At 37.3% G+C, this 12,336-nt stretch overlaps 1 protein-coding gene across 1 annotated transcript in view; it reads left to right on the top strand.

Annotated features, from left to right (window-relative positions):
* UNC13C (unc-13 homolog C) overlaps window positions 1–12,336 on the top strand; it is a 371,311-nt gene that overhangs the window by 180,711 nt on the left and 178,264 nt on the right. The window contains exon 14 of the mRNA XM_042941974.1: window positions 3,444–3,529. Coding sequence (XP_042797908.1) covers window positions 3,444–3,529 — 86 coding nt within the window. The remainder of the gene's footprint in view (window positions 1–3,443; window positions 3,530–12,336) is intronic.

The raw sequence follows: 12,336 nt of genomic DNA, 5'->3' as shown, positions 1-12,336 counted from the left end.
TGTGTACCTTATCTTCCCCTTTCTCAGAGGCAGGACTCACTGTGGAGTGGGATGGCCCCTGTCTGGGCTACTTGCACACTGCCAGGTTTGTGGTGCTGCTTCTATGGGATCTGGCGTATTAGCCGGGGTGGATGCACAAGGTGCACAGGGGTGGGAGGGGCAGGCTTAGCTGGCTTTGCTGTATGTGGTCCCCTGAGGGAGGGGCCCTACAGCACCCAGAGGGAAGCAGGCCCATCAGAGGGATGGATCCACAGAAGCACAGCGTTGGGCGTTTGTGCTGTGCAAGCAAGTTCGGTGAGGGGAACTGGTTCCCTTTGGAATTTTGGCTAGGGGATGGGAGAGGGAAATGGTGCTTGCCAGTGCCTTTGTTCCCCACTGAGCTGAGCTCTGCCTCCCAGGGCTCAACACCTCTCCCTCCTGGTGTCCTCTCACTCTCCTCGCACTCCGAGAGCAGAGGTGTTGACTTTTAACATTCCCGATGTTAAGTCCCTCTGGCTGTCAGAACTCACGCAGTCCAGCCCCTCCGCTTTTGCCAGCCAGACTTTTGGGGCTCTGCCTTGCCAGGAGGGCTGCCCCTCCACTGCCCCAGTTCCCTCCCACCAGTCCGTGTAGTGCTCACTGCCTCTCAGCCCTTCCTACCCTCTTCCATGGGCCTCTTGTCTATGCTTGGCTCCAGCGAGTCCCTTCAGCTAGTCTTCTGGCAGTTTTCTGGGTTGTTTAGGCAGATGTGGGTGGAATCAAAGCAATCAGCAGGATGAGGTGAGCCCAGCGTCCTCCTATGCCACCATCTTCCTAATCCTATCTCCCAAAGGCTTTTGTCTTGAAATCTATATTATTTTTTGTTCTTCTTAGTCTTTTGCTTTACCAAGTAAATTTTACAGTCACTTTGTCAGTTTCCACACACAAAAAAATCCTGCTGGAATTCTGATTGAGATTCATTGAATCTATAAATCAATTTGGAAAAAAATGACATTCTAACAATATCTAGTATATCCATCCTTAAGTATAACATATTTCTCCATTTAGGTTTTATTTGGTGTCTCTCCTCAGTACTTTGTAGTTTTCTTCTTATAAATCTTGTACATATGTTTTTACATTTATACCTAAGTATTTGATAAATTTTTCTGCTATTTTGAATGATACCATTATTTTAATTTCAATTTCCAGTGGTTCATTGCTAGTATATAGAAATAATTTTGTGTATTGACTTTACATTCTGTGACCCTCTGAAACAAATTAGTAGCTTTTTTCTAGGTTATTTTTAGGATTCTTCACATAGATTATCATGTGTCTGCCCTAGAATTTTATTTCTTTTTTTGCTATATGTCTATTTTCCTCTTGTCTTATTTCTTTTTCTTGCCTTTTTCAATCTTTAGGAACACTAGTATAATGTTTAATAGAAGTAGTGAATGTAAATATCACTGCTTTGATTCTGATATTAGCTTGAGACTATTAACTAAAATGTTAGTTGTAGGTTTCTGCAGATTCTTTTTATAAGGTTGAGTCCCCTCTACTTTCTAATTTTCAGAGCTTTAGTTTATTTATCACGAATGAATGTTGAGCTTTGTCAGATACTTTTTCTGGATCTATTGAGATAATAAGTTTTTCTCTTTAGTCTGTTGATATAATAAATTACATTTATTCATTTTTTAATGTAGAACTGACATTGCATTTTGGACATTAACTTCTCTCAATCATGATGTATTACCCTTTTTATATATTGAAGGATTGAATTTGCCATTTTTTACTGAGAATTTTGCAAGTATTTTTGTGAGAGATATTATTTGTTAGTTTTCTTTTTGTATTACGTCTTTTTTTAAATATCAGAATACTATAAAGTGAATTAATATGTTCTTTGTTCTTGATTCAAAAAATTAATTTCCTCCTTTTATGAGTTTAAAGCATTCTCATTATGTCATATTAATTACAATTTTGTTACTGCATAATTGTTACATAAAAATTAATATGCCACAAATTGTGATGTTAGTAGCTATCCACGAATGAAAACTGTTGAAATAAATTACTCGCCCAAAGTTATTTTTATATCAATAGAGTAAAATTTAATATTGAAAACAAATTTGTATACATTTAGGTTATATATTTTTTTTTATCATAGAAGGTGTTCTGAGTTTACTTGATAAATGTAAAGATTCTGCATGTTAGTTTTAAAATATCAATTGACATTATTAGGCAAATTGATAGATGGCAGTCGGTAAGGAATATGTGATGAAACATGCCTACTTTTGGTGGCAAGTGGGGCTAGAATAGTCTTATGTAGTGTCAGTGTTGGTGGTGGTGGTGTTTTTCTTATTTGAGGTCATATTGAGGTCATATTAACTTAGATAACACTTTCTATCCCATTCAGGAGTGTTACTCTGTTTTGATTTAAACTCAAAAATATAAGTGAATGTGAGAGCTATTTTTGTTCCTTAATGTATTTTTTTTGTCTCTTAGTATATATTATTTTTTTTTTAACGTTTATTTATTTTTGAGACAGAGAGAGACAGAGCATGAATGGGGGAGGGGCAGAGAGAGAGGGAGACACAGAATCGGAAACAGGCTCCAGGCTCTGAGCCATCAGCCCAGAGCCTGACGCGGGGCTCGAACTCACGGACCGCGAGATCGTGACCTGAGCTGAAGTTGGACGCTTAACCGACTGAGCCACCCAGGCGCCCCAGTATATATTATTTTTATATGCGTGTATATATTAAATATTCGTGAGAAAAGAAAGTACTTTCAGTCTTAACATATTGGCATGTGGTGTTTTCAGTATAATGAAAAGACTTGGTCATTATCTTCGTTGGGCTTATATTACTAGGAGCTTTATCATAAGATTGAAAACCCATCCAAACAGAATGGGTATTTAGCAGCCATAGTAATCTTAGTCCTAAAGTTTATTTGACCTAAAACACAGAGCTGCTTGGAAATTCTAGAGTCCTGATTAATGGGTTCACAGTGGGCCATTTTACAAGAAGTGAGGAGCCTTTCTGGAGATAATTTATTTTAAGCAAATAGAGAGTGGAAGCACTCAAGCTTGCTTTAAGGAAAATGGCTAACAGATGAATGCAAGGTGTTGTTTTGTTGTTATGCAGTACCAGGTACTCAGAATCATATGCCCTATCTTTAAAATTGAATTATATGAAAATAGAGTGCTTGACCAAACTAAAGGGCTTTTTAGAACAAACACATAGCCTAAGACATCCATCACGAGCCCCAAGCACCACTTTGGTGCTAATGCTACGGAGTCTGTTTTCCCAGCACCAAATAATTGTATTTATTTCTGTACTCTGGTATGTGGCTTTTTCCCTATGAAAGTTTATAAAGAAAAATCTCATAAATAAAAGTATCTATGAGGTATATAACAATTACTGTGGCATATATGTAAAGCTTTTTTTTAGGCACATTTCTCTTTTCGATGCACTAATATATGTGTTTGGTTTTAGGTTTCCTCAAGAACTGAACATGGGAAAAATAAGTGCTGAAATTATGTGGACCCTTTTTGCTCAGGATATGAAATATGCATTAGAAGGTAATTACAAATATTTATACCTCTTTGAACACATGTTTTAAGTAAATTGTGATGTTAGTTTCTTGATCTTAAATGTAAAGAACTAATGGAATAGAACATTGCAGTGATTAGTTCTAAAACGTATTTCTACATTATTGGGAAATAGAGATCTCAAAGTCTTTTAAAAGCCCTAAAAGCATACATTTTTAATCAAGTTGTCTACGTTGAAGGATCATAATAAGTATTTCACTTGTAGGACAATGCTCAGATGCAGGAATACCTTATGGCAGTTCATTTACCAAAGCAGACCATATTGAAGGCGTGAGTGAGTAGAATTAGTCCAGCAATTTGTCTAGGTAGACTTGGAAATTGTACCCATGGTTATGAAAATTAGAATCTGACCAGTTTTTAAAAAGACCATGGCAAGCTATTTGTCATGAACTCTGCTCTCAGTCAGTCTAAATCTTCTAAGGGAAATAGAGCTCTTTAAAATAGAACTCTAAGTTTAAAAATTCTATCCATATCCTTTGAGCACTCACACTATGGTTAGAGTTAGAGCACTGGAAACCAGCCTAGAGTTCCTGTCCTCTAGGAACTTATAGTCGAGTAGCAAATTTTCTTTGCATTTGTCCAACAGTATATTTTGAACTCCTAGATGCTAAATGTCCATCACTATACTCAGTGTGGAGTATATAGCAGTGAACAAGACAGCCACGGTCCCTGCCCTCAACAAAATTATGGAGGGTAGCCACAAGAAGTATGGGGTGGTCAAGTCTAATGATGATAGAATGTTTAGAGGAAAAGCACCTAAATCAGATTTGGGACATGGGAGCAAGGTAGGCTTTCTAGTGGCACTTAGTCTGAGGAAGTGTTATCTTGACCAAAACCTGAAGTATAAGTAGGAGTTAGTTCTGGGAAGAGATGAGCAAGAAACATCTCTTTCATGTCCCGGCAGAGGACAGAGTGTTAGCAGTTAGAGTGAGTACAAGGTACGCTTACGAAAATCGCACTCAGCAGGCCCTATGAACAAGACATAGCAAGAAGAGAGGCTGGATAAACTAGCAGGGACCAGCATACAGGACCTGGTGGGATGTGGTGAGGAGTTTAACTCTCTGCGAAGACAAGTAAGAGACAATGGAAGGATTTCAGAAGTACATGTCTTGTTCAGATTTGCAACTTAGAAAAAGCATTTTGGCTGTAATATGAAGAACAGATTAATAGGGTAAGACTGGTACAGAGTTCATGCTCATTGTATCATGTTGTTGTTTTTAGTTTTTTTTTTTTTAGCATTGCTAAAATGTAAGCATGTTGCTGGGGGACACAGAGGGAACATATAGACGTTTTTGTTATTTGAAAAAGAAGGCACGCAGTAGATTTTAATATCCAGTTTTCTGGTAAAGTCCAGCTCTCCCACCCACAAATAGAGAGGTTTTCTGTCTTTAAAATTAAACCAGACTGTTGAGAGGCACAAACTCCTTATTCTTCAATAAGATGTTTCTTCTCCATTGTATTAGTCAGCCTTGTTCTCTCTACTTCTGTGCCTGTCTCCCACCAACTACATCCTTTCCTACCAATCTCCTTCAGTTTTCTCTTTGAAATTCAAGAGTCTCTTAAGTCAAATGGGGAGCACCAGTACACTAGGCCACTAAGGTTCCTCAGCTAGCATGTACTCCCTTCTTTTATCCTTTACACTCTTCCACTCTCCTCCAATGTCTGTCAGGCATCTCAAACTTTGTAAGATCACTAAAGAATTCTTAATGTGTCCTATAAAAACCTGCGTCTTCCCATTGTACCCTGTTGCAATATTGGCATAACCATTCACCGAGTTCCTCAAGTCATGTGTGGGGTTTTTGTGGGTTCTTTTCTTTTCTTCAGCACATTCTAAGTTCATTCCTGTCTTTGGGCTTTTCCACCATCTTGTCTATTGCCTTGACTTCTCTCCCCACCGGTCTTCATAAGCAGCCATGTGTGGCTCACTTTAACATCATTCTCTTGGGATCTAAAGTCACTGCCAAGAATAACCTTATTTTAATTGGCTGTATAGGAACTAATTACTATCTTTTATTTGTGTATTTATTGGTGTTCATTTGATTCCTTCTTAACAGTCTGTCTTCCTTACCACAATGCAATTTTTTTTTTTTTTTTGCCTACAAAATAGAAGCTACTCAGTAACTACTTGTTGGGTAATCCCAACTCACTAGATTAGTGAGCAGAGAAGGAGACTTCCACTTGCGACCTCTTTTACCATGTGGTCTTGGGAACATTCCAACAAGTCAACATCTTTGTGTGTTTTTCATGATGTGAAAAGTTCACACTGGATCACAGTGCCCAGCAATGTGCAGGGAGACTCCTGCCCACATTTCTGAAGAATTTGATTATTAGGAACCATTCCCAGATGGCACTACTTGCTAGGACACATTTTGTTTAGGCAGGTTCTCTCTTTGCTTATGTAGTAACATTTGTGTAACTATTGGATATTTTATGTTATATTTACTTTAAAAAACAAGCAGTTGCTTTAGAGAACTAAACATAATGTTTATGTTAAAGAATTTAAAATACCAAAAATTTGGTGTTTGTTTGCAACAACATTGAAAATAGGAATGCTAAAGGAGAGCATCTGTAACTTTGATTAGAGGCTTGGTTAATAATTTTGTGTAGGAACAGTATCCCCAAATGCTGAGATTGTATCATCAAAAATCAGCTCCAAGATCATTCACACATATTTCTAAGAAGGCATGGTAAATATAGTAAGGGAATATGTTGGGTTGCAGTTAATGATTTATGCAACTTCTTCTTCTACCAGATGAGAAGATGTTTGAGTGCAAAGATTTTTTTTTTTTCAACCTTTGTATGCATTGAACATCAAGAGAAAGTCACTGTGTGTTTGTTTTCTTGAAATGAATTGCAAATGAGATAATCCTATAGAAACAACCTTGGAGACAAGAATAACTACCATGTTCAAAGTAAACATTTGTGGTATTGTTAGTTGGGAGGCAACAAGATACCTGAGACTGGGAAACCCACCTTTAGAAATCTTTATCACTCATGGGCTGGGCAACCCTGGAAATTAGTGCTTCTTCAAACCTTGATTTTCTTTTCAATAAAAAGGGTGATAAGAGTCCCCAGGTTGGTGTGAGTATTGCATAGGTTAAATGTGCTTGGCAAACTTGAAAGCACTGTGCTAACGGGAGGGGGCCATTATTATTCTATACAGGGGAAAAGATCTGTCAGAGTCTCAAAGCAATCTCCTTTATGGGTCATTCAAAGTTTAAATCTCTAGGAAAGTGTTCACAAATGCATGTGAATCTGTCCACTTTCTCTCCCTTCTTCCTTTACACTCTTTCAGCCTAATAAGTGGCTTCAAGAAAAAGACTGTACCTTTTTTAAAATGTGGTATGAATAATAATCACTAGAGAAAATGAAGACTAACAGCCCCTCACAGAGTAGAGGGCATGTACTTAAAAACATTCATCTGGCAGGCTTTTTGCACATTGATAGTAATATTCTTACTCGCCCTACTTGCCTTCAAAAATGTTAAAATTTACTGACTATGGAGTAGTGCTTCCAGCTCTTGACCTAGAAAGACTCTGTGTTGGCGTTAAATAATTTGGGCTACATAGTTCGACTTGTGACTAAAGCATCAGAGCCCAACTTGTGAGCAACCTGTGATGAAGTCAGGTCAACAGAGAAGAGCCAGTTAGATAGAACTTTTTGACCTGTAGCTATTTGCAGCATTTTGCTTTTCTTCATGAACTCGTCACCTGCTGTAAAAGAATTAATCTAATTTAAAATCAAATATCTTTTCTCCAACTTCACTCAATCTATATGAGCCAAGTTATTTTGTTTTTTAACCCTTGACATTAATCACCTTACAAGCTTGATAAACAGTAATTCATTTGATCACTATAGTGATAATTTATTGAATGAACCCAGAATAAATGATTTTACCAATTAAAAAGAAAAAAAGATGAACTTTCTGTGGAAAAGAGAGCATAGGAAGGGGGAACCTGGTGAAACAAAGTTGGTTTTGTGGAATTGTTTCTAAATAATTTATTCTAAAAACTCTTGGAGTCTTTACCCTGGCAGGTACAAAATGTAGGTTTTGTAGTAATTTAGACCTAGGTTTGGGTTCAGACTCTGCTACTTTCCATTAACTTCTTAGCTCTGATTTTGGACAATTTATTAAACTCAATAAACCTCACTTTCCATCTTTGTAAACAAGCAGCAAAAATACCTACCCCATAAATTATTGTAAGAAGAAATAAAAAGACACAGAGGTATGGAGATAAGGGGAATAGTTTCCTACAAAATAATACTCAACAAATACTAGCCATAATGACAACCTTAAGGATTATAATTTAGTAAACAAGAACTTGGAAATGGTTTATAATACCGCCAAAATGTTTAGATGACTATAAGTGACTAAAATGTTTAATTGGTAATTCCTATTGACTGCAGACATTGTGTTTGTCATGTTGGTATGCACAGATTTGGTTGCCTGCCAATTCTTAAATCAGGACAGTCCTGTTCAGGATACTGATTATATAACATATGTCTGTGTCTTCACAGCCTTTATTAAGAGCAAACCCTGCTAGGCCCCAAGATAACAGCCAGATGGTAGATTGGGTCCACAAGGATTCAGGTGGTTTCTAATTAATAGCTCTGTAAAAGAATGTTTGGGATTCTTTTAAACACTTAGTCTTAAATTGGGGTTTGTGGCTGGTCTTCAAGTCATGTTCTGAAATTTGTATCCACATTTAGGAGGGGGTAGGATAGGAGAGGGGTGCCTAAGGCATTGGTCACATTCTCAGATGAATCTTTGAATAGAAAAAGTCACTGAAAATAAATTGGTTAAAAATTACTGTTTTACTTTAATAACTTAGGTCAAGATAAAATTAATTATAATATGTAACACAGAATCATCTTTCACCTGGCATTAGTAAAGTCTCTCATACCAATGCTCCTCAAACTTTAGTTTGCCCAGTAGTTACCTGGGAATCTTGTGAAAACAGACTTTGACTGAGTAGATCTTTTACGGGAGGCAGGATTCTCTTCATTTCTAACGTAATCTGAGCTGATACCCAGCTGGTTGGTGTACCACACACTGAATATGGCCAGGATTAAATGCTGTAGTTAAAGTAAAGCGATAGTTCTGGACATTTTGCCTTTTTATTACTGACCTTGGTTGTCTGCTACTAAGTTACATTGAATCTCACCAATGGGTGAAGATTCTCAAACCTGTTTTTGTAATTTTTCAGCAGCTCATCGTCCTAGTAAGCCTAACTATTGCTGCTAATTCTTCCTTAAACTTTCCCTTCACCATCTTGTCTTAACTTATAAATTAAAATATTTGCCTGTTGAGTACCTTCTGAAAGTTCTTTACTCCCTTCATATTTATTGTTATGATCTTCTCTCGAAAAAAGTTTGATCTCTATTGCTCTTCACCCAAATGTCAGGCCACCCTGTGCATTTAAGGGCATTGCCCTTGACATTGTAGCCACAAAGACAAGGAGAACACAAAGGCATGGTTACATCATTACTGGTCTTGTTGACTACCTTGACTATACCAGAAGAACTGACTTGTTGTCCCATGAATTTTGCTAACCTCTCTTAGAGTATTCTCATACTTAACATCTTTCTGCTCTACCTCATGTTTAGTCTACTTCAAACCATTATTTCACACTTATCACCTTTCTGGTACACTTGTCAGCAGTTTTCTGCCAATTTTCAAGTCTACCCTCACAAGCCACTGGTTGTCAATTTATCTTGATCTTCATTTTTTTAGTAGAGAAGAGTAGTTTCATACTAATTTCTACATTGATAAAATCTCTCTAGAAACAATGGATTTATTTTTTCCACTACTTCCTACTTTGAATCTTCCTTAATGTTATTTGAATGACAGAGATTAAAACTATACCTATACACTATGCCCATATATACTGTACCTATACACTTCAAAGACTCTGGATGGAGCAGAGATAACGCACTTTGTAAAGGATCTCTCTGGCCTCCTTTTCTTACAGCAATAATAGTCAACCTATTTGTTGTTGTTGTTGTTGTTTTCCATTATCTAACATTCTTCAAAGGTCCATGAGTAACAGGGATGTGAGTGTTTCTTAACAAAGGAGAGAGAGCACATGTCTTTCCCTCATCCTGTTGAAAATTTTCAGTATTACTCTTTTCAAGAAGCCAATGACTTTTGGGGTGCCTGGGTGGCTTAGTCAGTTAAGTGTTCAACTTCAGCTCAGGTCATGATCTCAAGGTTCGTGGGTTCAAGCTCTGCGCTGGTCTTTGTACTGACAGCTCAGTGCCTGGAGCCTCCTTCAGATTGTGTCACCCTCTCTCTGTGCCCCTCCCCTGCTCACACTCTGTCTCTCTGTCAAAAATAAATAAATATTAAAAAAATTTTTAATTAAAAAAAATAAACATGACTTTTGAATGATTCAAAGAAATAACATAATACTTATTTGTGAAAATATTAGCTTGGAACAGATAATGTCTTGTACCTGAAAAAAAAAATCTATCCTCTATTTCATATGACTAATAAGTCATTTTCCTATTCTAAAAGCTATTTGTTAAGATTTAGGTACTTTAAGGATGACTACCAGAATACCACAGAGACAGTTAAACAGTACTGGAGGACACTTTCACTTTCCTGATATTATAAAATAGCATTAGTATCATTCCATTTGCCTAAGCTAAAAATTGGGTAGTGAAGGTTGACTTCTTTCTCTCCTCTGCATCTAATTAGCAAATAGATACTATAAGTTCTATGTCTAAATTCTCCTCCATAATCTTCTTTTCTTTTTTTTTTTAACATTTATTTATTTTTGAGACAGAGAGAGACAGAGCATGAACAGGGGAGGGGCAGAGAGAGAGGGAGACACAGAATCCAAAGAGGGCTCCAGGCTCTGAGCTGTCAGCACAGAGCCCAACGCGGGGCTTGAACTCACGGACCGTGAGATCATGACCTGAGCCGAAGTCGGACGCTTAACCGACTGAGCCACCCAGGCACCCCCATAATCTTCTTTTCTATGCTTCTTACTATTGTCCTTGTTTAGATACACATATTTTCTGCTTTCACTTTAATTGATAGGGTTCTTCCTTTCTAGATGCCTCCCTGACCACTAGATAAAGGTCACATTCCTTAGCATAGCCTGGACCAGTACCTTACTCTTCTTTCTGTACCTAGTTTTAGCCCTAGCGTTTTATGCTGTAGCTACATCCACATGTTTGAAATTTCTCTGAAATCCTCTTAAAAGTTCCTGCCTCAGGACATTGTGCCTAATGCCCCCCCATCCCTACCCAAGCTTTTCCCTAATCGCCATCCCTAACAAAGACTCATGTAGTCTTCTGGGTTAAGTTCAGAATTTCTTATTATGTTAAGTTTTCCCTGGCATTCTCAGAGAGAAATAAGTACTTGGTCCCTATTCTCCCATAATACTTCCAATTATAACATTTGTTCATGTGTTACACTTCATAAATACATGAGTCACTATGCCCTGAGCTCTTATTCAGTTTTTGTTCTCTCCTTCCTCTGACACATAATAGAAATGTTCTGAACCAATGAATGCACACAGGAGTATAAGCCTGTGTCTACAAACAGGCGAAAGCATAGTTGTATGTTCCATTCTCAAAGTGCTGATTTCCATTGACAATTCAGTACAGTCACACAAACCTCATACAATCTCATATAAAAAAGAACATTTCCCAACAATTATTTTCACCACATGTGGTTGTGACAGTTCTAGAAGTGTTTAATAATCATAGCTGTGAAAAAAACCTAAATACTTTGGTTTACCCACAGAAACTCAGTATGTGTGTACATGTGTGTGTTGCTCATGCATTTGCATGTGGTAAGAAAAGATGGTACATTTACCATAAAGTACAAGCTATACTTCCTTAATTAATTATAAACAATTTCTTCCAGTTATACCCTGTTTATTAGCCCCACCTTCATTTCTGTGACATCCTACCAATTTGTATTAATCTATATTCACGCTGAATTCCAAATCTAGATTACTGGACAACAAGTGAAAACAAAACTGAAATCACTAATTCTCAGTACTCATTACTGCAAATGAATAGTTCTATTCATTTGAATTTTCAGTGGCAGTTCACATCAGTCCTCTGTAAACTGAAATAAGATTTCTGGATTAATGTATCAGTTTAGATGGGACAGTTTATTTGAGAGATCATGTGTTACATCTGTACCTCAATCCCCCCAAATAAAGGCAAGAACAAGATATGTTTTATATTTTCCCCCACTCTCCCCAAAAATAAAGGCAAGAGCAAAGTGTATTTATTTGTATTTAAGTTTTCCTGATCCACTAGGCCAGGTGGTTCTCAAAAGGTGGGGCCCAGCAGTGTGTTTTCTTATTTTTTATTTATTTTTTTATTTACGTTTTGAGAGAGAGAGAGAGAGAGCGAGCAAGAGCATGCACACAACCAGGGGGCAGGAGAAGACAGACAGAGAGAGAGAGAGAGAGAGAGAGAGAGAGAGAGAGAGAAAGATCTTAAGCAGGCTCCACATTCAGTGTGAGATCATGACCTGAGCTGAAATCAAGAGTCAGATGCTTAAGCCACCCACGGGGCCCCTAGCTGCCTGTTTTTAAAACAAGACCTCCAGGTGGTTCTGTTGCATGCTAAATTTTGAGATTATCATTGTTTTAATTTATAAGAAAAGAAGAATAGAAGAAAAATTAAAATAATAAGAAAAAGAAGAAAATTTTAAAAATCATAATTTTCAAGGAAATAAAAGAAGGAAGTCAAGTCCAGTAGCATGAAACTCAATAGGATAAAAATGACAGGGAAGATATTGATGACTC

This window comes from Panthera leo, chromosome B3 (genome assembly GCF_018350215.1).
Source record: "Panthera leo isolate Ple1 chromosome B3, P.leo_Ple1_pat1.1, whole genome shotgun sequence".
NCBI lineage: Eukaryota > Metazoa > Chordata > Mammalia > Carnivora > Felidae > Panthera > Panthera leo.
Note: the sequence above shows the minus strand (reverse complement) of the source record. Positions and strands in the feature narration are given on the sequence as shown.